Source organism: Takifugu rubripes, chromosome 6 (assembly GCF_901000725.2).
Source record: "Takifugu rubripes chromosome 6, fTakRub1.2, whole genome shotgun sequence".
In the NCBI taxonomy this organism is placed as follows: domain Eukaryota; kingdom Metazoa; phylum Chordata; class Actinopteri; order Tetraodontiformes; family Tetraodontidae; genus Takifugu; species Takifugu rubripes.
In genome coordinates, this window is record NC_042290.1 from 6,107,716 (window position 1) to 6,134,715 (window position 27,000).

At 48.4% G+C, this 27,000-nt stretch overlaps 2 protein-coding genes across 4 annotated transcripts; one reads left to right on the top strand and one right to left on the bottom strand.

Moving 5' to 3' along the window:
* The first annotated feature begins 171 nt into the window (after nt 1-171).
* On the top strand, nt 172-8,147 carry ark2ca (arkadia (RNF111) C-terminal like ring finger ubiquitin ligase 2Ca). 3 transcript variants are annotated; one of them, XM_029837932.1, is made up of 8 exons: nt 172-341; nt 5,020-5,320; nt 5,691-5,891; nt 5,977-6,106; nt 6,377-6,481; nt 6,586-6,681; nt 6,761-6,864; nt 7,390-8,147. In XM_029837932.1, the coding sequence occupies exons 1-8, from the start codon at nt 281-283 to the stop codon at nt 7,505-7,507; spliced, it is 1,116 nt and encodes a 371-aa protein (XP_029693792.1). In that variant the 5' UTR covers nt 172-280; the 3' UTR covers nt 7,508-8,147. The 3 variants fall into 3 exon arrangements, 2 of the variants coding, with proteins under 2 accessions (XP_029693792.1, XP_029693791.1); XM_029837931.1 differs by having other exon boundaries at nt 174-341; nt 5,688-5,891; XR_964588.2 differs by lacking the exons at nt 5,020-5,320; nt 5,691-5,891; nt 5,977-6,106; ... (2 more) ...; nt 6,761-6,864; nt 7,390-8,147 and adding an exon at nt 1,211-2,490 and having other exon boundaries at nt 208-341.
* A 2,933-nt stretch (nt 8,148-11,080) lies between these two features.
* On the bottom strand, nt 11,081-26,967 carry loxhd1a (lipoxygenase homology PLAT domains 1a). Its single transcript, XM_029837966.1, has 41 exons — nt 26,028-26,967; nt 24,773-24,887; nt 23,679-23,759; nt 23,121-23,305; nt 22,943-23,041; nt 22,673-22,821; nt 22,474-22,597; nt 22,146-22,396; nt 21,933-22,068; nt 21,641-21,801; nt 21,466-21,552; nt 21,221-21,356; nt 20,992-21,146; nt 20,741-20,901; nt 19,813-19,889; nt 19,540-19,736; nt 19,279-19,471; nt 19,049-19,209; nt 18,639-18,972; nt 18,368-18,519; nt 17,918-18,051; nt 17,617-17,765; nt 17,436-17,540; nt 17,226-17,354; nt 16,964-17,128; nt 16,706-16,887; nt 16,510-16,626; nt 16,093-16,255; nt 15,805-15,959; nt 15,517-15,726; nt 15,317-15,440; nt 15,038-15,246; nt 14,764-14,949; nt 14,489-14,616; nt 14,294-14,411; nt 13,386-13,563; nt 12,831-13,016; nt 12,501-12,671; nt 12,185-12,323; nt 11,944-12,099; nt 11,081-11,864 (listed from the first exon to the last, which is right to left on the bottom strand). Exons 1-41 carry the CDS (start codon nt 26,704-26,706, stop codon nt 11,384-11,386), a joined length of 7,218 nt encoding a protein of 2,405 aa, XP_029693826.1. The 5' UTR covers nt 26,707-26,967; the 3' UTR covers nt 11,081-11,383.
* Between the last annotated feature and the right edge of the window lie 33 nt (nt 26,968-27,000).

Genomic DNA, 27,000 nt, shown 5'->3' on the forward strand with positions numbered 1-27,000 from the left:
TAATCTCTCAACATAAAATCTTTAATATTGTGACTTTTATTTACTCTCCCCATCCCCTTCGCATCCTAAATAAACAGTAAAGCTCGATGGCCCCGCCCATGTCTCACCTCATTGGTGGACTACCAAAGAGCCCTGAGTCAGGGGCTCCGCTGATTGGTCGCTTCGTTTCGTGTGCGTAGTCAGCGCAGTCTGTTCATTTGAATATGCCCAGAACTGGAGAGGATCATTTCCATGGACCATCTGTCTCTCTGGCTACCCACACAACAAAGACGGACCCAGGATGGTGTTAGTACACGTTGGATATCTGGTTCTCCCCGTCTTCGGCTCAGTTAGAAACAGAGGTATGGCTGTCTCCACCTAATAATCTCCCCTAACCAATTTCCCTCATTAATGTTCCGTTCTAACGACGTAAACAGAGCAGACACCTGCTAGCAAGAACGCTGCTCGCAGCTTTATCGCGACAGTCGAAATTAGCCTTTTTGCTCGGAGCGCAGCGGCGTCATTTCGCCCAACGAGCAGGGAAACGTGTTCGGCTCGACTGAAGTCACTGATCCCACTAAAGCCACACGTGTCGGGGCATTTCGGGGCCCGTTCCCCGCTTCCAATGACCGCAGCTGTCAAGCGGCAGCCCCGTTTTCGCCCCTTCTTTATCCTCGGCTGTGCTCGGCGTTCGGCGCTAGCGTGCTCCGCTTGATCCCTGACTGTGGTGTTTACGTGCGCTTGCAGCATTTCATTTTTTATTATTATTGGGGTTTTTTTTTTGTTTCCCGGCGAAGGCATCAGCAGCTAATGCTACTGAATAACACCCCGGTCATTTTTAATAGCTCGTCTTTAGCAAACCCTGTCAGGCAGATGAGCAGCGATGACATGACGAGGGACGTTTGCTCCTTTGTGTACCGCTGGCATCGAGTTTGCTGATCCCGAAAGGGGCTCTGGCAGGCTTCTAAATAGGCTTTAAAATGGTGGAATTCGTGTCCCCAAACCCCTAAAAGGACACCGTCCAAAATAAATAAAATCAGCTCGATTGCATAAATCTCAACGCAATAATAACGTCACCATCCAATGCAGTAGGCTGTCTGTGTTGATTATGTAATAATAATAATAATAGTTGTAGGGGTTGTAGTGATTTGACTTGCATTGTTAAAAGTACATGCAGTAGCACCAATGATTTCATTGTGCTTTTATTTGTGTTCTTTTTCCTGTTCCATAGTATGGAGGCTGGCTCTACATTCCGCATTTCTCAGACCTTTGTCCCCCTCCATTGTGTAGCTAACGATCATCTGCTGCTGTCTGCCGTAGCCTCTGCCTGTTCTCTGCATCTAGCTGTATTGTGAACCCCTTCTTCCTCATTTCCTCTTTCCATCTGAAGACGACATTGGCATTAAAAACCGAGTTCCCACTCATACCGTATCCTTCTGTGTAACAGACTAAAGAATAACACCTTCTGTAGAGAAGTTTGTCTTTATTTAAACTGTCATGTTGCTCTTCAGTGAATAACCCATTGTAGCATTAGACTTTACTACAGACTGTCATTGTGATTCTCCCATTCAGTGTGACTAGACTACATTCTGCTGTAAATTTCTGTAAAGTGGATACATTTTGACCCCCTCCCTCCTCCCCCCCACGTCCAGATTCGATTACAGCCAGGCTTGATCGAACAAACTAAAAAAAAAAAAAAAAGAATTGTCTCCATTCCCTGTGTGCAAAGGTGCATTTCACCAGCTTTTGTCGCCGACAATGCACCTGCACCCGCAGTAATTCGGCCCACTAATTTGCCGACGGACCGCAGGCGTCGGCGGTAGCAACCACGGCGGTTTGTGTGATGTTATTTCCACCTTTTCCGGCCCGCTGCACCTGTTAAAGGGCTGTCCAGACGGCCGCTCATAATCCCATCCGTGTGTGAAAGCCTTTGTTCCTGCCAGCCAAATTGATTTTGTCAGTCACAAACTGGCAAGCTCGTGTCTATTTTTTTTTTTTTTTGGCGGAGGGGGTGCAGTTAAAAAGAAAAATCCCCATTTCCACTGTCATCCACAGCCCCCCCCCCCCCCTTCTCAAGTCTTCTCAGACGCCTCCAGAATGCTATCCATTTTACAGGAATGTGTATATCCTGCACTGGTGTAGAGCTCCTTTTTAGACTGAAAATGTCTTTTTATTCTTTGGTTGTGGTTTTTCTACCTCATGTTCTTGTATTAGAACCTAATGCATGGTCATTTTATACTTTTTTTTCACATTAAACAGCAGATTCCAATGTAAACTATGTGTAGAGTTGTCCCTGCTGTACTGAAATGTGCTGTAAGCATACACATCTACTCATTGGATGCTGCTTCTGTTCTGTTAACCCTACAGAGAGCATGGTCAGGCCTTGCCTTCGGGATTATTTGCATGGTATATCTCTGGTTACATAAAGACTATTACTCTTATTATTACTATTATCGCACAGTGCCACACCTACTACTAATTTTCCAATAAAGACTCTAGTTTTCTTTCTAACCTTCAGTGTGCTTTTTGCTGATTTTTCCATGTGTCCCCCCCCTCCCCCAACCGTGCTGTCACAGAGATGGTGCCCCCCCCCCTCACTTTTATGTGCTCCCATTCCTCAGCTGTCATTAGGAGTTTCTCCAAGTTGATGCTCTGCTTACTTTTGGTGTCAAATGAAACCCACGTCTAACCATTCCTAAGAGGAAAGTTCATTTATAGTATCAAGCAAACAAACGCTTAATGTGATATTTCTGTATATTACTGTCAACCTGTGATGGGTTGACTGGTTTTCTGTAAACACCTAAACATGCAGGCTGAGGAACAATATTTTGAATGGACATTATATAAACGACTGTGGTGCAGGCGGCGTGGGGGTGAATCGGATGTGTGATATCACTCAGCCTTGCTTCAGTGTGTTTCTCATTGTGCTGCACAGTCAAGTTTTAAAATAACGCTTCAAGGGAGGACGATTCCATTAACACCACGGTGGTTTTCAGGGACGATCGAGCGCGTCCCTTCCACTTCCTCCCTCCCATCTTATCTCCTCTATCTGAAAAGTGTTTCTGCTCGGGTTGACCTCGGGTGACCATGACAGTTGGTCACGTGACTGCAGTTAAGGTCTCGGCGCCAGTAATTCCTCAACAGGAAATTTAATTTTTTTTTTTTTTAATAGCCAATTTAAACAAAATAGCGCAACGGTCACATCAGGCTGGGAAAAAAAAACAAAGCTCGCAAAGGTCAGGCTACTTCCTGGATGAAACACCCACCAAAACTGATAGTTTCCAATTTACTCTTAAAATATTCATTTAAGCACATATTCAGCCCATGCACATATTCAGCCCATGGGATGCTTTGGTCATTCGCTGATCGATCTGTTAAATTTTAGCTTTCAATCTACTGAAAGTCTCGCTGTTCCCTTCCCAGCAGCCGAGTCCTGCATCTGTTCCCAGAAATACTCCGGGTTATTTCTGTGCGTGCACGAGGTGCGTGTGTCCGGAGACTCTGCAACTTTCCCCACAAGTAGCAGCGACAGACTTGAGCAGCTGCGCTGGAGACGCTTTTTCCGCCTTTGCTCTGATAAATCTGCGTCCTCGCCTCTCCCGCGTTGCCCACCGGGGCCAGTGAGGTTTGCGGGGGGGGTGCAGAGAACACCTGAAGTGCACGCTCATCGGTGCCGGTGTGGCGATGAAGGCCGGAGCAGCAGGCAGGAAACAGGATTATCTTTGGAGAGGGGGGGGGGGGGGGGGGGGGTTGGTTGTGGAACTGCAGTGGTGGGGGGTGGGGGGGGCAGAGGCAGGTTCCATGTCAGGCTGCAGCAGTTGCTGCTGGGCAGGGCTGCCACTCACGCAGGGACACCATGCCGCAGCCGCACCGTGGGGGAGGGGCTGCCTGTGCAGGAGCCCGTGTGTGTGTGTGTGTGTGTGTGTGTGTGTGTGTGTGTGTGTGTGTGTGTGTGTGTTGCACCAATGAGGCATTTTCTGAAAGCCAGAGACACAACCAGTCTGAGGTCCCGCTGGCAGCGCTGCAATATGTCAAATATTAATGTCAGAGGTTCACGCTGTGAGAGAGCTCGCAGACAAATAATCCGATATTCCCCCGAAGCTTCGCGTGGCGCCCGTCTTAGCCCGCCACCAAAGTGATTTGCAGCTCTTCTTTTTCCCTGACCCAAACCACCAGGCTGACATTTCTGCTCTAATTCCTCAGCCAAATGATATTTCCCCGAAGCCTTTCAGGGTTCAGCGCCTCCGCGCACCCGCAGGCTGAACAACAGACGTGGAAATATGAACAATAACTGAAAGAAAGGTCTGACATTTGGGGCAAACAGATGAAAAGATCAATACCTCCGTCAATAACGTGATGCCGAGGGGAAAAAAGAAAAAAGCCTGCAGATTCCCAGAATGTCAGACTCAAATAAAACACGGTGTCCAAGCCCTGACTGGAAAAGGCTTCTTCTTGCCCTCCTTTTTGTGGATTCACTGTGCTTCATGTTGATTGTTGTGTGCAACACCAGGTTGCTACAGTGGGACGTGTTCCTCTACCACCCATATTAAAGGGAACGGAGGCCGATCATCACTGGTTGTTGCTATGGAAGGCTTTAAAAAGTGCAGTTGGCTATTTGTCAGTTTAGAGCTTATTAAATGGAGGAGACCACACACACACACACACACACACACACACACGCACACACACACACACACACACACACACACACACACACACACACACACACACAGACAAAGTGTTCAGCTTGGAAACACACCGGGTTAGTAATGGAGCCCCGTCCTTCCTGCTGGCTGTACGATGAGTGTGGAGACAGGCCGCTGGGTGTAATCTCTGCATGGGTATAGCTGCCTCTCCCCGGGGGGTCCCTGTCCGTCCTCCATCTGCTGCCGTGTCTCTCTCTGTGTCCGCTTCCTCCCATCTTTACACTATCTCCGTGCGAGTGATGGTGGGTGTTGTTTTCATCCCTCGCTCTGTGACTTCGTCTGGGTCTGCGCGTGTTTACAGGCTCGTTCTGACAGCTCACGTTATCTCCCGTAGGAGCACACTTCACTAGGCATCAGCACAGCCACGCTACCTCCTGCCGACACTTTCACCTGGGCTCCCCCCAGGCCCCCATCTCAGCAGAGTTCTCACTAGGACACGCAGGTCAGCCGCCTCAGACGGGCCTGGCCACGCATCTGCCCCCGGCGCACCATCCTCCCCTCACTGCCCTGCCTGCACCACCCCAGTTCCAGGATGTCCCGGGGCCTCCATTCCTACCTCAGGCCTTACACCAGCAATACCTCATCCAGCAGCAGCTCCTCGAAGCACAACACCGCAGGATTCTCCCGCATTCCAGGTACAGATACCCACCCAGGTACTGGACCGGAATGGCCCAAAAGTGTATAAATTGAATGGAATTGGATCAATGTAAAAAAAAAATAAAAAAAATCTATATCTATTTGCATATCAGGATGTCGTGAGTTCTCGCTAGTGTTTGTGGGTAATGTAGTTCTTTAATAAGGTTTCAGTTTTTCATGCCACAAGTTATAACCCCCCAAAAAATTAAGTCAAATGAAGTAATTAAATATCTATCGTGGTTTCTCAGGCACTCATATTTGATAAATGTGCTTAAAAATGTTGGACTGTGATAAATAGGATATTAGAATCGGTTATGATGAATGTGTAAATATTTAAATCATTATTCATTCTACTGTAATCGGCAGAAGAACCCAGGAGCGAATTCCCCTGAACCCCCACAGACTCCGCTCAGGCTACGAGTACTCTGCTCCCCTCCATGTTCCCCAGCCAATAACACAGCAGCAGCAGCAGCAGCCACAGCCGCATCATCAACAGCAGCAGCAGCAGCATCATCAACAGCAGCAGCAGCAGCAGCAGCAGCAGCGGTATCTGGCCGAAGGCACCGACTGGTGAGTCGCCATCAGATACGGGACCCAAGGATGCGTCCCTCTGCCATCTGTTGGTTGGTTTAGTCGCCTGTCTGTCTGCCTACAGGGATCTGAGCGTTGATGCGGGCCTCCCCCACCACCAGTACCAGCTCCAGCAGCTTCCACAGCACTATCAGCACTACTTGGCCTCCCCTCGGATGCACCACTTCCCCAGAAACACATCCTCAGCACAAGTGGTGTGTTGGACATTCAGTCCATTATTCATGCTAGTCAAACATATGATCTGTGGCAGCAGCATTTTCAGATCTAGAGGGATCATGGACAGGATCTTTATGTGCTTTATGGGTATAAACAGAGACTGACTTGGCTTCCAGTTTCCTAAAAAAAAACCCTATGATAAAAATAGGCTTGATTATGAGTCACATTTACAGACTCATTCTAACAAAGCATCAGCGTCAGGAGGTGCACCATTGCTGAAATATGATAAAGATGGGGGTTTTTTCCAGGTGGTGCATGAAATCAGAAACTACCCCTATCCCCAGTTGCACCTGTTGGCCCTCCAAAGTTTGAATCCTTCAAGGCACGCAACAGCGGTGCGAGAAAGCTATGAGGTAATTTTCCCTTTTACATGGACTTTTCACCTATTAAGCAGCGGAATCAACAAGAAGGTTTGTTTAAAAAATGTCTCCCCCATCTGTCCACTTGTGTGGATCAGGAGCTGCTGCAGTTGGAGGACAGACTGGGGAGTGTGAGCAGAGGAGCTGTTCAAACCACCATAGAGAGATTCACCTTTCCTCACAAGTACAAGAAGGTAGGGCAAAATACCACACAGGAGCCGTCCCGAGTGAGCTCTTTTCTGACCCGGGCTGTGCAATTTGTCCTGCGAGCAGAGAAAGCCCATGCAGATGAAGATCGGGGAGGAGGAGGAGGAAACGGATGTAGACGAGAGATGCACCATCTGCTTGTCCATGCTGGAGGACGGAGAAGACGTCAGGTCAGAAATGCTCCTCCAACCCTGTCACTCCACCCTCAAATATCAAAATTAGGGTGCAGCTTCGTCACTGCCGTCTCAGCAACCAGTGCTAACATAATCAAGCTTTAGCCCTAATGTCTGGCAGACATGAGACTTGTCTCAAAGTGTGAGTGGGTATTTTCTTGAGCAGAGCTAAGCTAGCTGTCTCTGACTTTGTGTTAAAAGCTCGGCTAAGGCCCTGTTAGCATTGAGCATTTTATCATCTGCCAGAGGCCAAATTTGTAAATGATTCCAAAGACGTGCGTGCGCGGCAGTTGGGGGGTGAATTTTGCTGTGGAGGTTTGTGCCTGGGGATGAAGGAAGAGGGTCAGTTTACAGCATCCAGCTGTCTGACAGCCACGCTGGCTTGATGACTCAACAGAAGTTGTATCTGCATGCCACAGTGAACCAAATTAACTCCCAGCTGGCGTCAGAGGTTCTTCAAGACCACTTAACCACCCGCAGGAAGAGAGCCAACACTGACTCCGTGTCTCTCTGTCCCCCCAGGAGATTACCCTGCATGCACCTCTTCCACCAGGGCTGCGTGGACCAGTGGCTGGCCACCAGCAGGAAGTGTCCGATCTGTCGGGTTGACATCGAAACGCAGCTGAACCCCGACAGCTGATGAGATTTAAACCCCCCACCTCCCACCCCCGTCCTTCTTGTCAATCACCTCGGTGTGGTTCCTGCTTTACTCCACCCCCTCCCCTCTGATCCCCACAGCCGTTGGGTGCTTTGCCAAATGTCTCCAGACTTCATGTGACATCGCCACCCTACTGACTCACGCTTAACTGAGCCAAGCCAGGATAAGTAACTGCATGGGAGACCACAAGGAGCTCTCTCTATATAGAAGCACATCCCTCTGGAGTCCAAAACACACAAACACACACATGAACTCATGTACACAGGGTTTACCTGTAGCTTGCTGGCTGTAAGTGGGGTGTCGTCGCTGTTGTGGTGTTGTACTGTAGGTAGCACTGGAATCTGTAGCATGTCCTCAAAGCCATGACCTAATCTCCTGACAAACGCATACCCCCACGATAAGCTTGCTACCTTCTCTCTCTCTCTCTCTCTCTCTCTCTTTCGCTCTCTCTTTCTACACACACACACACACACACACAAAAGCACATGTTTATATGTCTCTTCAATCAAAATGAATATTCAAAGCTAAAAATGCTCTGATGCCATGTTTACCTAAAGATCATTTGTATGTTAGCGTAGCAGTAACCAACAAGTGATATCTGGTGCGCCGTTGCCTTCGCGCGGGCTGGGGGTGGGTGGGTGGGGGCGCTAGCTGAGTGTTTCAATTCTGTCATGCAGCTTTGACATGTTGCAATATATGGTTGTACATTTGACCTTGGCTTGGTGTCATGTGAGATGGCGTCATGTGAGTAGGTATCTTTAGCCGCCACAGAAGCCCAGTGTTTCTGAACTGTCCCGTGTTTGAAAAGTCTGATTTAGGTAGAAAGTGCGTGTTTCTTTTACCAAAATTGCATTTTGTTATGGTGTAGCTTAAGCCTGACACACAGGCCCGTATGTGTGTGTGTTTGTGTCTGAGAGTGTGTATGCTTGGCGCACATGTAAGCGTGTTTGGAGCAACACTTCGAGGTCAACTTGCAGTAGGATGAAGGCGGCATGAGTGCTTATACAACGGAGCCAAAAAAAACAGGGTTGAGGAAAGGAAACGAGGGTGTACTGCAGAGCAGACTGATGTAGGAGGAGCTGCCTCTGTACCTGTACCCTCATCTGGCTCAGGGCCCAGAGCAGAACAGCTTGTACTAAAAATGCATGCTTCCTCGGCGATGCGGGCTGCGAGCTTCGGATTTTCAGCTTGTCAAGGTACGCAGATGGCTGTGCATGACTGCGATTATCTGAGCTGGGACTCTCTTCCCAACCCAGGCTATAAATAAATATGAATATACGTAAGAAAGGGGGGAAAAGGAGCACAGCGTCAGTGGCTGCAACCCCTGACTCGTAGCGCGTGTTCGTCCCTCCCTGCTTTGGTGTAACGACGATACCCTCTGATGTTTACCTTATTGCCTAACGAACAAGCACACGTGATGATGAGGAATCTGTTCTTTTGCCCCTCGGTACTGCGTTTTAGGTAGAGATTCATTCTGCTGCTGTGTTTTTGGCAGCCAGGGGAGCTTGCGTGTTGAGTTTGTGTATTTGTGTGACAGACTTCCCCTCATGGTTGCTATGCTGGTTGCTATGCTGTATTGCTAGAACATGTAGAACGTGGTGGTGCGACGGAGGCAGGCTCGCTCTGGCAGTGCACACACACACACACACCGAAAGGGAGAACATTTGGGCCGTTAGAACAAACCCACCCCCCTTTTCATGCTGGCTGGGGAAGGTGTGGATTTGTCACTTGTGTGCTGAGGATGCCTTCAGGACCCTCGCTGTCTCATGCACTGTGATTGTAAAGGATAACCGTGGCCCAGATGACCCCCCCCCCCCCCGCCCCCGCCCCCGCCCCCGCCCCATGCACTGCCAGTGTCGACGCCGTCTCCTGCAGTAGTGGCGTCATCTGTGATGAAGTTTCCATAGTTTACACAGGGTGTTGTCAGTTGAGATGCCTTAAGTATTTAACAATCATAATTTATTACTAACTGTAGATATCGTGAGTATGTATTTTAATTTTATATAGTCTTCTTTTTGGAGGGGGGGTGACTGAATCATAATTTATTTATTTAGAAATAACACAAAAACGCTATTAAAAAAACCTTTACCTCATTTTTTGCATCGTTTTCTGTGGGAATGCTTTGCATGCAGTTGTAATTGTTTCGGAACACTAAAGTTAAGGGAAAAGGTGAACCCGGCTGTTAGACTGTGTGATGTTTACTGTCTGTAGGCCCACCGAGCCTGCTTTCATCTCTCTCCCTCTCCTACTATCTCTCTCTCTCTCTCTCTCTCTCTCCTTCCTCGATGTGGTGCTGTGGATCTTGGTTACATTCCATTCAATGCAATCTGCCCCCCCCCTTCATGCTGTGAAGTAGTACACAAACTGCAATGAAGTGATTTTTTTTTTTCCTTGTGTGAATTTTAATTATTAGTTGGTTTTTTTTGCACTGACTTGTTTATAAAAGGGAACCCTCTCACTGGCAAAAAAAAAACAAACAAAAAAAGATTTTATTATCACAAAACTCTTATTTTCATGCTCTTTTCACCTTGCACTATGGTCTTAATAACAGTCGTCCGTGAAGCGCGCTCATTTGCTGTCTTCTTTTTTCGGAATAAGTTTCAGACGGGAGCATAACAAGTGCCTCATGTTCAGTATTAGGGGATATTTCCATCAATAACAATCAGCCCATGAAGCCGCCATGCCTTATTGGTTGCATAATTAATTAAAAAAGGATGAAACAGCAAAGACGTGAACATTTGACTGGTGTCTACAAAAGCCATTTTTCTCCAAAAGAAAAACAAAAAAGTCAAGTCAAACTGCTCAAAATAGCTGTTGGGTCGTTACCGCCGAGCATTAAAATGTAACAAGAGGCATGTGTCACTGTGTAGTTTTTTTTTTTTTTGTATTTATTTCCCTTCTCAGACTCTTTTCTTTCACCGTTTGAAAGGAAGTCAAGGATTTCAAAGCACAACCTTTTCTAAAAAAAAAAAAAGCATGTTGTCTCAGGTTTCAGTGGTTCAGTAGTTTATGGTGAAAACATATAACTATAACAGAAAAAATATGACATTTTTGTTGCTGTTTGAAGCAAAGATGAGAAGGAAAATATCCCAAAAAGTGCCAGTGAAAGGGCTGCCGCCATCCTTGTATGAAAATCTGCTGTTTAGCCGTGACTGCGCAATGTTTTTCAATATAGGATATTTTATCTGAAAATAGAACTATTTATCATTAATATTAAAGCAATAGTGCATTAATGGTAATGCGTGTGTTGCTGAAGAAATGGATGAGCATATTATGGGTAAATGTTAGATTCACATGTGGTGGAATTTTGTACTTTATTTATTATTACTACTAATGATGATGATGATGACGACGACGTCAAGAGTTGCATTGCTAAACCCAAACTGTTCTGTTTTTTATTTTCATTTGATTTCATGGCTTGTATATTATCCTTTTGTATGTGCTCTTTTTGCAATAAATTTGATAAAAGTGACAAGTTTGGTGTTGCGTATTATATTCATTTATATAACTGTTGAAGGTTTTCCTTCCATTATTAATCACAGTTCTCTCCCGTCTCTTTTGAAGAAACTTTATTCACTTTAATGTTTCCATTTCTGTTGCTGTTTCTGGTGAAAAAATGTAAATCTTTTACAAGAATTCAAGCGGCTGTGCGAATCCTCCCTGATTTGATGTTTATAAAGAATGGCACATTCAGTTTTCTGACCAGTTTTATCACAAGTTTCAGTCTCATACGTGTTAAATATTAAATTACACTATAAAGAAAATTAAAAAAACCTGTAAAAATCCATCTCAGCGGCTGATGTTAAAGCTCTCTCTCCCTGAAATGTTCAGTTTTCATCAATAATAATTCTATATTCTTTAATATTTTGGGTAGAGGACCCTGGAAATGTGTCCGTCGGCCCTTTTGGTGTCCAACCACTTCCCCCCGAGGAAGATGGTCGTGACGCCGTTGGCCGTGTTGGTGACTTCCACCCGATCCAGCAGCCATCCCGGGTTCACGCCCGTGTTGTCGTGCTCCACCCGGACCTTCTGCAGCTCTCCCATGTCCAGCATTTCCAGCAGGAATCTGTCCGTCCGCCCGCGTTCGAAGAGGTTGCGAAACTTCTGCCGCAGCTGGCGCCGGCCCGAGTCCCCGTTGGAGCCGTAGACGGTGACGAAAACGTTGGCGTCCGTGCCCGCCCCCTTCTCGTCGCCCGTGATCACGATGATCTCGTACTTGACGGGCACCAGACTTCGGGCCTTGCTGGCGAAGCTCTCGATGGACTTTGTGCACTCAAACGTGAGGAACTGGTCTCTCTTCGGGGACAGAGGGATGCGGGCGTTGCAGCTGAACACGTACCTGGAGGTGGAGACACAGGAACCACAAAGAGCTGCTGTCTGTGTGGCCCAAAGAGCTGATTCAACCTCCAGCAGCTTACCTGTTTCCCAGTTCTTTCTCGGTGACGACGACCTCCTGCACGTGCCAGTAAACCTCGCCCTTCACTTTCTTGCCATCCTTGGGGGTGTGGCCCAGGCAAATACCAGCAATGTCCCCCAGATTCTTGAAGGAAAACTCAAATTTATCAACGCTGCCCCTAGAAAACAAGCACAAATTTAGTTTCCTATCGAATCATTTTGGACAAGGCCCGGGTGGCGTTCATGCCAAGGTCTCCATCTCACCGTAAGAACCTCTTTTTCTTTGAGGAGTTCTCCATCACAAGTTCTTTGGACTGGCCCTTCTTCCCCTCCAGGACAATCCAGGCATTTTCTTTGGTTTCCGCGTCGCTGGTGTCTCCAGTCGTGACACAAACTTCGTATTCTTTCAGACAGAGTAGAAACACATCAAATTCATCATCTCAGCCCTCTCAGGCGCCTCATTTTCTCCATTTTTATACAAATCTGGCAGCACTTTTATATATTTTCTATGAAACCAGACCAGCCAGAACTGGAATTTTAAACAAAACCTCTTTTGTTTTTTAACACATTCTGGACTTACTGGTCTTCTCGTCGAGGTCTAAGTAGTCATTGTTTGCACAAGCCAGTTCCCTCATTATCTGTCCATCATCATCATTCTTCGCCAGCCAGCGATCGCAGGGAAAACGAAAGGTTTTGTCCATGATCTCGTCCTTTACTTCAACATACTCTAAGTGCCATCCTGGAGCGATACCTTATTATAACAGGATCAGAATTAAAAGGAGACAGGAAACGTTGCAGGAACTGTTTTGCAGCCTGTAGATGACTCAGTCATTTTTATACCCGTCTAATGGAACACATGCAGGTTAATCCTTCACAGAGCTAAAAAAAAAACATCATCTAAGTGGCTGACCTGTGTTATCGTGCCAGATGCGTACTTTGGAAAGCTCCCCCAGGCTGAGGATGTCCAGGAAGCGGAAGGTGTCCACCTGTTTGCGCTCAAACTTGTTGGACTTGTTGCACTCTTTCAGCGCCAGCGTCCCCGAGTCTCCATTTTCTCCAAAAACGATGATCCACACGTTTGCGTCAGTGCCGGCCCCTGAGGACACAGACAGGAAACGAACTGTATCCCGTAAACTTAGAGTAAATACAAAAAATTCAAACATTTTAAGAATGGAGCCACAAGAACAACAAAGTTTCAAATGTGTCAAAAATGATTCAACTGACATTTACAGTACTCAGGAAGGATGTAGTATTATTTATTTTGTTCGGGCACCAGTAAAATACCACATGAGGTAAAGAAACAGGAAACAGGAAGCATCCCACTATCCTTAAATAATCTCCTCAAGGAAAGCTGAGATGAAAGATCTAGAATGCATGGATCCACCCCTGGTCCTCTTCTTCCAGCCATGATGCAGCTTCTTATCTTTTATAGCTACAAATAAACTGCAGCGTGTCGAAAGCCTACCTGCATTATCGCTGGTCTTCACCTGGATAATGTACGTGGTGAGCTCCACCATCACCTCCTCGTCCACCACAGCAGCCATCTCACAGATCACCGTCCTCTTCGGCCCACGCGTCCTGGACAGCCACTCCTCATACGTGAACACGGACACCTCTTCTGAGCTCAGATTACGCATGATCACCTGGAAGCACAAAGGTCACTTTGTCACAGTTTAGTCCTTAAAAATGCACCAAAGGGCGATCTGGCGTTTCGGGCTCCAGCTGTCCTTCGCTTGGCGGAGGTGCCGTTGTGTCTATTTCAATACACAGTTCGGGAAACCCAGAACGGCAGCACATCTGCTTGTCATGCTGAACACATAAAGCGCTGTGCCAGGTCAAGTCAAGGAGATGTTTGCAGCCGGTGCGTCGTGGGCGCAGACGGACAGGGCCTGGCATTGTTGCTGACTGCTCTGCTGCCCTGCAGCCATCTTGCTGTCTCCAGAGGAGAGGTTCGCAGAGGACAGGCGCCCCGTCTCATTAACGCCTTTGACCGGAGACATCAGACGGAGTTCTGAGGTGAGCGGCGATGTTATCCTCAGCGGGTCAAGCACTGAACCCAAATTTTCCCGGACTGAAAAGAGGCGGCGCTCGCACACAGTGCCAGAAATAACAGCGTGGCGAGGACTATTGGACGGCGTGCTCTCTCCAGGAAATCTAGTATGTGCCCCGTTTCGCTCTATGTGGTTGGACGAATCATCGGTCATCCTCCAGAGACGGGTAGATGTGTGTGCACGTGTGAATGTGTGATCCAACACAGACGAGGAGCACGATGATTTGATGATCACCGATGATTACCGAACTTTGGCAGGGTTACCACCCTCAGCAACTCTATTTCTTTATTTATATGACATTTTTGCTGAGCAATGCGCTGACCTGGTCCAGAAACCAATCGGGTCGGCTGCCCGACCCGTCGATGCGAAGCCTTATTTTCCTCAGTGGGGCGATGTCATCGATCTCCATGTTGAAGGTGTCCTCCTGGCCTCGCTCAAACCTGTTTATGTGAGTCAAAACATTTAACACGGGTATATTCTGTGTCGATCTGATGCGCTGGTGCTGTCGACAGGCTACCTGTCTTCATTCTTCTGCAGCAGCATCTCCTCTGTGCTGCCGTTGGCCCCGAACACAGACATGTAGATCAGTGTGTCTGTGCCTGCGTTCTGCACATCCCCCGTAACCACGGTCACCTCATAAATGACCTGAAATGGAAACACCCAGGTTCACTTTTTCCCCAAATTCCTCTGTATCTTTGCAACCCTTCAGTAGAGACCGTGCTGCCATGGTCTCAGCTTCAGTATGTTCATTAGCAGCATCACTTTTGGACCAGTTGGGCCATGTTTACACACCCTCTTGCAGATGGAAATGGCCTCCGCATCCAGCACATTAAACACCCTGGAAGTCAACCCGTCCCCTCGATCTTTGGCCAGCCAGCACTTGCAGGCAAAGACGTATTTGACCCCTTTGGTTGGCACGGCAACGGACAGCTCATCCACCAACCAGCAGCTCTCCGGAGTGGCCCCATCATGGCCGAGCTGCAGACGGGGAAAGAGGCAACTGTCACGCGGGTTTACGTGCACACGCAGGCGTCTACTGGCCGCCGTCCCCCTCCTCCGCTCTCACCTCAACCTTTTTAATCTCACCCACATCTGAACCGTGGGACTCAAACCTCTCCAGGGAGCCGGCCTCGAAGCCCTTCCTCCCATCCGGCGGGTCCAGCCATAACCTCTGCGTCTGCGTGTGATTGGCCCCGATTATGATCACATAGGCCCTGCTGGTGGTGCTGGCGTCCCGCTCCAGCCCGGTGCAGATGGTCATGTGGTACGGTATGACTGGAAGAAGGCAGGCCCTCGTTATTCACAGGGACCAGACTTGAAGAACACTCGTTTCGTTTTTTCTTACCCGGCAGCTCAACGTCTTCCTCTTTCTTCTTTTTGCTCTTTTTGTTCATGTTGCTGTCGATGCTCTTCACTGTCGGGGCCGAGTTCTTTTTATTGTTTAAGCTCTCTCGTACTCCTTCATAACCCTGAAATCCAGCAATTCAGGCTTTTGGCATGTTTCTATAGGGATTTAGGTGCCTTAGTGTATTTGTTTCATCCTACCTTGACGTAGAAGACTCTTTTGATGAGTCGGTCCTCCTTCTTCCTCGACAGCCAGCGTTCACATAAGAAGAGGAAGACTTCCTCCGAGTCTTCGTCGACGACCTCCACCTGGTCCAGGTACCAGTCAGCATGCATCATACTGTTGTCATGGCGGATCCTGATTTTGAAAACCTGTCCCAGGTCCACAGCCTCTATGGTGAACTTGTCCACCTGGACAGAGAAGACACAAGTTTTTATTGATGTGTTTTTGCGAGACAAAAATGGCAGCAGGGGCGGGCGCGTTCTTACGGAGCCTCGTTCAAACTTGTTGCTGTTTGTCTCAGACTTTCTCAGTTTCCTCTCCCCCGTGTCCCCTTGGTCCCCGTAAATGGTGAGGAAGACGTTGGCGTCGGTGCCGGCTCCATACACGTCACCCGTCATCACCGACACTTTGTAAGTGTGAGCTGCAGAGGAGGAGATGATCTCAGACACATTGTTTGGTACAATCTAGGATATAAAAGTGGGTTTGATGCCCCGTGAAGGAGAAGGGGAGGTGCAGAGGACAACAGGGTGCAGCTGAATGTGCCGTTCACATACTCTCCAGGGCATCTTCCACCTCCACCTCAGTCACTTTCAGGTTTCCGTCACGTGACAGTTTCTCGATGATGATGTCAGACGGCATCAGCTCTCTCACCGTTTCTCCGTCATCCTCTGACTTGGCGAGCCAACGCTCGCAGGGGAAGATGACCGTCTCTGACCCCTACAGAGAAGAGAGGAGAGATGAGACTGTGTCTGATTGTCAGAGCTGCACCACCCTCTTTTAGCTTGAGAGAGAACATCTCCCCCTGCTGACCAAGAGTGGCAATCGTCAGAGTTTTAAAGTGTTGCAAAGGCTACACAAAACATTTTTTGCCTGAATTTTGAGTATTTTGAATGTTAAAATGCAGAGAACCTTCTGATATTGCCGATCCTTTCAGGACAGCTGATAAAGAACTGAGACTCTTCCTCCTCTACCTTTCCCTTCCTGAGCAGCCGTCTGATCTCCACTCTGTCCAGGTGCCAGCCCGGGTTCGTGCCGCGGTTGTCGTGGCCAATACGGATCTTCTCAATCACATCTCCCACATCTGCCAGCTGTGCACCAAACACAAGACATTGCCGTTCACACCTTCACCCGCAGTTTGACGCGGTCGCCCCGTTACTGCTGCTGCACCTCCACAATGAACATGTCCTCAGCTCTTCTTTCAAAGTACATCCTCCTCTCCCTCTTGTTGACGCACAGAGACTTCTGCTGCGTGCACACTGCGTTTCGCCCGTACAGTACAATGAAGACGTCCGCATCCGTGCCAGCTCCAAAGACGTCGCTTGTGAAGACTTTAATTTCGTAGGGGACGACTGCAAAATGCATTAAAAGACCGTCTCCAGTTGTGCTCACACCAGTCGCCCTCCGGGCAGATGATCGTGCACTCACATGGGGTGTACAGCTCAGTCTGAAGAGCATTAGGGAAAAGGTCCCTGACAATGGCCCCATCATCCTCTCCTTTATCCAACCAGCGCCCACATGGGAAGTGTAGTTTTTGTCCAAGAGATGGAGCATCGATCTCCACCCAGTCCAGGAACCAGCCCGCAGATCCTCCTGTTAAACCAGACCCCACAAATTACAAATCGCACACAGGAGAATAGTCTGCCTTATTTTGCTTTTTATTCTAGGCCTGCTGCCTCCCACCCTGTACCCGATTTGTCGTGTCCGATTCGGAGCTTCTTCAGCGGCCCGATGTCCACAGCTTCCACTGTGAACTCATCGGTCATACCCCGCTCAAACTTATTCTTGTGAGTCTTTGAGGCCTTCAGGTTAATAATCCCTAGAGATGGGTACATCGCAGAGCATTTATTTCATAGACACACGGACACAGGCGCAAATGCACGATGGGAGTGTGTTTGACCTGTATCATCCTTGGTGCCGTACAGGATCATAAAGACGTCAGCATCAGTGCCTGCGTACTTTTTGTCCCCGGTTTTTATCCTCACCGTGTATGTGGTTGACATGGCTGGAACAAAGTAAAAAGCTTCATCTAAATATGTGTTCTAAAGCTCAGCAGCACAGAGGTCTGGTCTCTGATTCACCTTTCTGTTCCAGGCCAAGCGTCGCTTCGGAGTCTTCTTCATCATCGCCACCTTTCCTCATAAAGGCTTCATCCACAGGAACCAGCTCCCTGGCAAGCTGCCCATCGTCCTCGTCAATAGCGAGCCAGCGTTTACACGGGAAGAAATATCTAAACAAAGTACAGCCCTTAAATAGTATGGAATTAACACATACGTAGTACCATTTGTGAACACAGAGGGGCGCTCTAAGTCCTGTTTGATGAGCGCCTGACAGCAGCAGCAGTTATTTCATGCCTATACAGCACCGTGCACGGTGGCTTACGTCGTCTCGTCTTTGTCGTCGATGATTTCCACTCTATCCAAAAACCAGCCTGCACTGGCCTGGCTGTTGTCGTGCCGGATTCTGAGTTTCTTCAGGGCGCCCAGGTCGACTGCAGAGATACTGAAAACATCCTCCTGGATCGTGCAGATATAGAGTGGCCAGAAATGTCACGTCTAAAGTTAGCAGTGCACAGGAACCTCTTTAATTATGGATTTAATCAAGCTGCGAGGCTCGTTAGGCAAAAGACATGTATCCAGTAAAGAGGATCAGTGATAATCAAAACCATGTAGAGCTCACAGAGGTTTTGGAATAAAAAACAAAACAAACGAACTAAAGATAGTAAAATGAACACTTGTGTTTCATATGTTGCAGCCAAGAAAACGTAATGTTAATGTTCAACAATGCTCAACAACATTTTGTTACCCACAAAAACAGTTCTTTCTCCTTTACCTGGCCTTTCTCGAACTTGTTGAGGTTGTTGGATTTCCTCAGGCGTCGCTCGCCCGTATCGCCAATCTCTCCGTAGACGGTGATGTAGACGTTGGCATCCGTCCCCGCCCCCCACATGGTCCCGGTAAACACGTGGACCTCATATGAGTTCACTATAAGGACAACACGTGGAGAGCGTGCACATTTACACAAGATCTCACCTCTTAAAACAACCCATCTACACACACGCACCCCCAGGCCACAATCACCCCCGCTCCTGGGCCTCTCTCACCCTCCAGGTCTTCGTTGTCCTCAGTCAGCAGCTCCACCACCATCTCCCCGTCTTCCTCGTCCCTCGCCAGCCAGCGGTTGCAAGGGAACGTGAATGTCTCCACCACTTCCCGGAGCTCCTCCACCACCTCCACGTCCTCTTCCTCATCTTTCTTCTTCTTCTTCTTGTCCTTCTTCTTGTCTTTCTTGGTGTCCTCCTTCTTCACCTCCACCTGCACCATTGCCGTCGTCAGTCTCTTGATGTCCACCGTGTCCAGGAACCAGCCATCTGCGATGCCCTTGCCGTCATGGCAGATGCGGATCTTGTAGAGCTTACCGACATCGTGAGCCTCGAGCTGTAGTTCCAGTTATGAAAGCAGGGGTCAAACCTAAATCTCTTTTGGGTCGGGACGACACGAGCGTTTTACAGACCTTGAATATCTCAGTCGTGCCACGTTCAAAGTTGTTGGAGCGACTTCTGAGGGCCAGAACTTCACTTTTTCCCTCCTCTCCATACAGCTGGCAGGAAACGTTGGCGTTGGTGCCAGCGGTCCGCACGTCGCCTGTTGCCACGGTTACCTCGTAGTTTATCACTGTGGAAGAAGAGGACACTTTCACCGGCTGCCTGTTTGGAGTGACAACGTTCTAACATCGTCCATTACACTTCTCGATGTCCAGGATCTCGCTGGGATACAGCTCCACCTCCACTTTTCCATCAGCCTCATCTTTGCAGAGCCAGCGGTGGCTCGGGAACATGTACTGCATCCCGTGGACAGGGACCAAGATCTGCACGCTGTCCAGGAACCATCCAGCTCGCAACCCCTCGTTAGTGTGGCCAATCAGAAGACGGCGGATCTGTAAGCAGGGAGGACTTATGAGGATGCAACAAAGAAAGGACACAGAGATAGACGCCCAAGGCTCACCTGCCCAATGTCAGAGGTCTCGATGGTGAAGATGTCAGTGCGTCCGGTCTCAAAGTAGTTCCTGAGGTCATTGTCGGAAACAGCGAGTGTCATCTTGTTGGTGTCGCCCTTCTCGCCATACAGCTTCACGAACACCCTGGAGTCCGAGCTGGCTCCGTTCACACTGCCTGTCTTGATCGCTATGTGGTAGCTGACATCTTGTCGATCAAAAACGGAGCGTTCATTGGGCTGGAAATATTAAAATGAAACGTTTTGGCTTTGATACACACTTACTGAAGAGACGCAGGCCGTCTCCTGCTGGCACTAATTCACGGACAATCTGTCCGTCGTCCTCGTTATGATCCAGCCACCTGCAGAAAAACCATCGCACTTCTCCGTGATTACACGGAGCTTGTGTATATATAGTTTACAGTGTATAGTCCTTTTAAAACACTATCCTAATCGTTTATTTTAAAAAAGGAACATTTACAGGAATATTGAAAACATCTTGGAAGAAATCCAGTCATTTCTACTTTTTCCTATCAATGAATCCGGCCTGGACAGTGGAAACACTAGTCACACACACGGGGCTCTACCTGTCTGGAGTCTTTCACAGACAAAATGCTACCTATCTTAAGTTATACGTAAATTCCTCTATCAGCATAGCTTTTAATGCTCTAATCTCTGTGTACTTGTCTCGTAATCCCTGGTGTGTTTATTCCAAGCGATTCCTCCTCATTTGCCTCAACATTGCAGTGTTTTCTGTCTTCTTTCTTGCCATATTTTTAGTCTTTGTTCACCTCCCTCCCCATCTGTTATGCTTTTTATTATTACATTATTACATAACTACGTTTGGCTGCATTAAATCACTGTCAGAAAGCAACGCTCAGTAGTTAACTACATCATTATTGCAACTCCATAAATGTCTTTTTTCCCATGAAAAACCTCCCTAATGTGTAGATTTTAGACAAAACGTTATGTAGCATCCTGATGAGGGATTTTTTTGATTCTGGCATCCAGCTAGAGGTTCGTTTTAATCCATTTGACTAATTTTCCCTCCCGTTTCTCTTCACTCACGTCCTTCACGACCACATTTAAACCATATCTGTTCAAAAACACTTAATAGCGTCACTGATATGTGAGGATGCACACAGAAATAACCTGTAGTTTTATAGACGGGACAATTATTCCTTTCGATTTATAAAAACTACAGTTGCCTTGCCTAAAACAGGGGAACTCGATAGCCGAAGACTCGGGCTGGCCTTCCTCCCTGACCATCACTTTGTCAAGGAACCAGCCACAGCCTCCCCCCCGACCATCGTGACCAACACGCACCCTGCGTACCTGGCCCAGGGACACGGACTCAATGAGGAACTCGTCGTGCTGGAGGACAGAGGAAGAGAGAAAAGGGTCAAATGCGCACCTTTTTCTAGAATCAAGCTAATTTCCTGGGCTGATTGGGGATGACCTCACGTTGCCCTTTTCAAATTTGTTGACATTGTTCTTGCTCATAATCATGAGGCGCTCCCCCGTGTCCCCCAGGTCACCGATAACATTGAGGAAGACGCTGGCGTCGGTGCCGCCGCCGCTCACGTTGCCGGTGCAAATGGTGACGCGGTACTTTATCACTGAAACGGACAAAGGACGACAGATTCACGCGTGACTGCGCTCGAGCTGGGCGAGCTGACCGGACATTTCTCACAGGGCAGCGGCTCAGCGACGAGCGCTCCAGCAGCCGGAAGCTCTCGGATGATCTCATTGTCGTCTTCGTTCACATCCAGCCAGCGGCCGCACTGAAAGGAATATTTCTCCATCGTCAAGGTTTTCAGCAAAGTGACCTGCAGAGAGTCGTGTCACGCGCATGTCTTTACCATCAGGAATTCCTACAGAGGCCATTTTAGTTGTAGTTAATGATCCAGCAGTGTAAATAAGTAATTGAACCCTCACCTTTGCTAAGTGCCAACCGGAGAAAGGGTGTCTCTTCTCATGCCAGATGCGCAGCTTCAGCAGTTTCCCCACATCTGGCATTTCTATCTACATCCGTCCCCACAGAGATGGACACCAGGACCAGCAGAGGTTAATGTCACTTCCTTGGTGCACTAATGTGCTGGATTTGGCTCACCATGAATTTATCCAGCTGGGCCTGTTCAAAGCTGTCTGAGTTGTTCTCCAGTTTGATCTCGTCGGACTTGCCCTTCTCTCCGTAGATCTGCAGGAACACCTGAGCGTCCGTCCCTGCACCCTTCACATCTGACGTCCAGATCCACAGGGACCACGGATACTCTGCAGCACAAGAGCCCAAATGAAGGAACAAACAAGCATGCTTGCATTTGTCAGTACTTCTAAAACAGAATGACACACAAATAACTGTTTTAATAACTTTTAATAACAAATAACTGCCCAGATTCACTCACTCTTCTGCTTTTTCTGCCTGAGGGAGACCATCTCGTACAGCTCTCTCTCAATCAGCCCGTCCCCTTCGTCCTCGTCCAGCCACATCCCACAAGGAAACGTCTGCTCGATGCCCGTGAAGGGACAGTACACGATCACCTGCAAGGGGGGGGGTAGAAATGGGTGCATGATGGCTGATGCAGCGGGAGCCAAGAGCTTGCTCACGACCGTGGTACCTTTTCACAGTACCATCCGGCGCCGACCGCCCCGTTGTCGTGCCCGATGGTGATCCTGCTAAGAGGGCTGATCAGCGCGCAGATCTCCACGTTGAAAATGTCGATGAGGCCCCGCTCGAACGCGCCGCCCTCTAGGAAGACTTTGCCGCTGTTCTTCAACCCCTTGTAGCCGTGCATGACCATGTGGATCTTGGAGTTGGTGCCGGCCCCCCTCACGTCTCCGGTCATCACTTGCACGTTGTAGATGATTCCTACAACCAGGAAAGTCACACAAACACTCCAGGAAATTCTGCCAACAAGATGGTTGCCAGCGTGAAGTGCTCCTCACCCATCGGTTGCACGGATCCAACCAGGATGTCTCGCTGTATTTTACCATCGTCCTCGTCCATGGCGAACCAGCGGTTCACCGGGAACTCATACACTTCTTTATTCCCCATGTCATCAATCACCACCTGCAGAGAAATTAACGCCATTCGTTTTAAATGCACGTCTGCATGCGTGGAAATCCCGTGCACATCCAAACGCACCTTATCCAGGAACCATCCGGCTGAGGAGCCTCTGTTGTTGTGGCCGATGGTGATTTTCCGCAGCCTCCCCAAGTTTGGCGACTCGATGGTGAACTTGTCCTCCGAACCCCGTTCGAAGTTGTCCTTGTCGCTGTCCAGCCGTCTTTCCCCTTTCACAGCGCAGATCAGACGCACACAGCAGGAAAAAAGCTTCAGTAACAGCAGATGATCAGAAACAGAGCTTTGGACCACAAAGGAACCCCCCCCCCCCTCACACACACACACACACACCCGTGTCGCCGTACTCGCCGAACACGTTGAGGAAAACGTCAGCATCGGTTCCGCTTCCCTTCATGTCGGCGGTGAACACGCTCACAATGTATTTATTTACTGCAAAAATCGGAAACAAACACTTTGATTTTGGCCATTTTCCACTTCGACTTTCTTTGCTCCGATTCGCTCTGGCTACATTTCGGGACGTCCATGGGGTTCAAGCTGCCCAGCAGGTCTCTGACATACAGGTTGTCCCCCTCCTCCCGACTCATCCAGTTGTTGCAGGCGAAATAGAAGCGCAGGTGAGGCCGGTTCATGTCGGTCACCACCACCCTGTCCAGGAACCAGCTGGCATTCATCCCCGTGTTGTCGTGCTCGATCCTGCGGGGACGACAGAGGCCCAGATTTCTGTCTCCAGTCTTAACAAACAGCTGCAGGGTCAGATTTTCCCATTTCATTCAGCATCTGTTTTAATCTCACAGCAACAGATGGGCGCTAAGCTCCTGACACTGGATCAAACACTTGATGCAGGTTTTGGGATCTTCTCTCTAAGCTGCTCTCATCCAATTTGAGGTGCAAATGAAGCGTAAGCTGTGACGCTGTCGGCAACAATTCTGTGCGTTGTGGTTATACGCACATAAAAAGGCAGCATTTCTAAACTGCACACCTCAGCGACGGTGCAGAGCAGTGCTCATTTCAGTGTGGTTCTGGGTGTTTGTTTGCATCTGAGATTTGTCAGTTTGCTGTGCAGTACCTCAGTTTTTTCAGAGGCCCCACATTGTGTGTTTTGATGCGAAACACGTCCGTCTTGTTCTTCTCAAATGCAGTTCTGCTCCTGAAAGTCGAGGGGACACGGCAGGTGTGAGAGGGGCAGAGAATTGGTGGGTGAGCTCTGAAGTGGTAAAGCATTATATTCTTTTCCTTCCCTTGTTTCTGATCTACTGCGAAAATGCAGGCCCGCACACAGCAGCGCCCTCCCCTGCATCACCTGTAGGGGGCGCTCGACAAGTTAAGAAGCCAAACCCGTGCAAACTTTGGAATTCATGCAATTTAAATTAGGTGCAATCACACTGAATTTCCAAAGAGCTGACAACTCCAAGGTGTCCCAACTGTTCAATAAGGTTGCAATTACCTGTATCATACTGGTGTTTTACCAGTCGTCTCACGATACAGGCAGGACCGCCCAGTGGAGTAAGTAGGAACTCCTGGATCTTTCAAGATTGAAAACAGGATAGCCTTCCTTTAGCTGGGCAGCACTATGGGACAGTAACTCATCTTCTCCTCGACCCGACCTGTCGATCAGTGTGTGGGGATAAAAGGGGGCCCTCCTCCGATAACACCCCCCCCCCCAAGAGCCATTCGATCATCAGACAATGACATGGTGGTCTTCTCTCATTTACCCATGAATGGAGACGAAGACCAGCCATGTCACACAGTTCCTCCTTACTCCAGATATTCCGTGTCCGTTACTTTAGGACTGTATAAAAGAGACATTCCCGAGAATACACACACGCTTTCTCCCAGAAAAAGGGGAGAGAAGTTTTCTGGTTCATATCATTATACTGTATTTAATATCATCATCTGCGTGCAAGATTCTACTTTTGAATCCCGATTAAGCAGGAATGATCTCTCATACAGTGGTATAGGCACAACCCAACCCAACACTAGCAGTTATTCCTAAACTTGATTTGGTAGATGGAGAAATACCTCTTTTCTGTGCTGAAGGATCAGGGAGGAATAAAAACAGATCAAATGTTACAGGTGGCATTTAAACAGTGCGAATAACCGTATTTATTGAATGGATGAGACTGGTAGACGACATGTCTAATGTGAAATTATGCTTCTTACTTGCTGGCCAAGTGAATCTTGGGGGTGACGCCGAACTCCCCAAAAAGGGTGACAAACACGTTTGCGTCCGTCCCAGCTCCCTTCACGTCACCGGTGACCGTGACCACCTCGTAAACTGGGGAAGAGGCGAGAGACACTCAGACAATTTCTGAATTTTGTTCAGCAGATTGGAGACGGGCGGTGAGCGACGGCCTCAAAACATCGCGGCGTCGCGTTTCAATGCGGCCATTGTTGCCGGGGAATTCAATGCGGCAAATCTGCCGCGATTCCACGTCTAGACCGAAGCGTCGGCCAAACATCTCTCATGTTTCACAGCTGCATCTCTCTGTTAGCCAGAGAGTGCTGCTGTCGAGTGGTTTAGATGTAAGCACCTCAGCTGTTTAGTGGTTTTAGTGGTTAAAAAAAATCAGCTCTTCGATCCTTCTTGTCTACCAGACTGTTGCTGCTGTGATGTCGCCCTGCACACGCGTGAATACCTCAGTCATCTGCTTTTGCATCCTGACCTTCTGTCCGTGACTCTGGGTCAAAGTTTCCGAATAAAGGAGACGCGAGTGGGCAGAAAAGACACCAAAAATTATCCACGTGAAGGAAAGGAGACACAAATCTGACTTGATAACCGTGAGCCGATCAGGTTAGGGAGAAACAGAGGGCTGATAGCATCAGACAGGCGCTTGATAAACTTCCGGCGCTTCCAGAGACCTGGACCAGAGGCCAGGGAAGGATTCATGCATCTGGGAAATGTTGCTTCTGTCTTTTGATCCATTTGGATCACTGTTCATGTGGCCCAAGGCTGCTTCTGCCAGTACAGTAGATCTAAATTGAGTTTTAAAAGCCTGGACAGGAATAGACCATTTAAAATCAAATATACAGCGACCCAAGCAGGACACATAACTCAAACGTAATCACGCATTAAAGAGGAACAAATGTAATTTACCTGCAGTCCGAACAAAGTTTCAGAGCTGGACTGGGCCCAGACCACAACACATTATCAGTTATGAAGTAGAGACAAAGTTGAATGATTACATTGATGTGATATTTGAAGCGTCCCAACCAAGATTTCAGCTAAAGTTTTAGGTTAAATGAAGGTTTCCAGGCACCTGGAGGTTCCCTCAGCCCCTCAGCCTGGGCCCACCAGCAACAGCTCTAGTCTACCTGGGTTTGGCTACGTAAGCCTGTAGGCCAGATTAGAGTCCACCTCAACACACAAATGATGTGAAAATGAAACCCTAATGAAAGCTTCGTCTCTTCTTCTCACCTTTCTTTTTGAAGTACTCATCCTCGTACCCATCAGATGAATCTGTGTGATACTCCAACAGCTCCTTCTGGTACAGAGCTCCATAGTCCACCTGCTTATTTTTGGATTTTTTCCCCTTTTTCTTTTTGTCTTCATCGCTGTCTGCCGATCCCTTCTTTGCCTTCTTCTTCTTCTTCTTCTTGGAGTCTTCCTCCTCCTGAGCCTCGGTCAAGGGCTCCTCGTCATCATCTTCATTGTGAGACTTCTTCTTCTTGGCATCTTTCGACCTCTTATCCTTGGATCCCATCTCCTCCTCCTTGGCTGGGCTCTCCTCAGAAGTCCTCTTCTTCTTGTTCTTTCTCTTTTCCTCCTTTGCTTCCTTGCTTCCTTCCCTCGTCAACTCCTCCTTTTTGGAATCCCCGGTCAGGTCATTGTTATTTTGCTCGTCCTCTCGGCTTTTGTTGTTGCCATCTGGTTTCTTTTTCTTCTTTTTCTCTTTTTCTTTCTCACCCTCTTTCTTGTCTTTCCCCTCCCGCTCCTCGGTGCGTTTGGGTTTCTTCTGACTCTTCTCTCCTTTTGCGGCGTCCCCGGGGGTCACGGCACCGCCGCTCTCCTCTAACTTTGGCTCTGTTTCTCCTACTTCGTCATCGACCTCTTCAGTTTCCTCTGAAGCTGTGGATTTCTTCTGTTTGGACGGCATCTTTTATTTATCTGCTTCCCCAGCCTTTAGTTTCGTAATCGCTGCCTTCGGTTTCTAATCGTGTAAGACAACTCATCTGACCCTGCGGTGAGGCTCTGGGTTCAGGGCAGGTATACACACCGGGGCCACGAGGAAACCGTCAGGACATGTCGTCTTGAGCGCGACACTGCTCATGAAACATTAGTGTCACCTCGGCGCTCACGTGACCGGCGGGAGAAAGCCCTGTGAAAAAGGAGCCTTCCAAAGAGAACTTATCCCCTCTGCCACGACGGCCTCCATTATTCATGGCGTTGG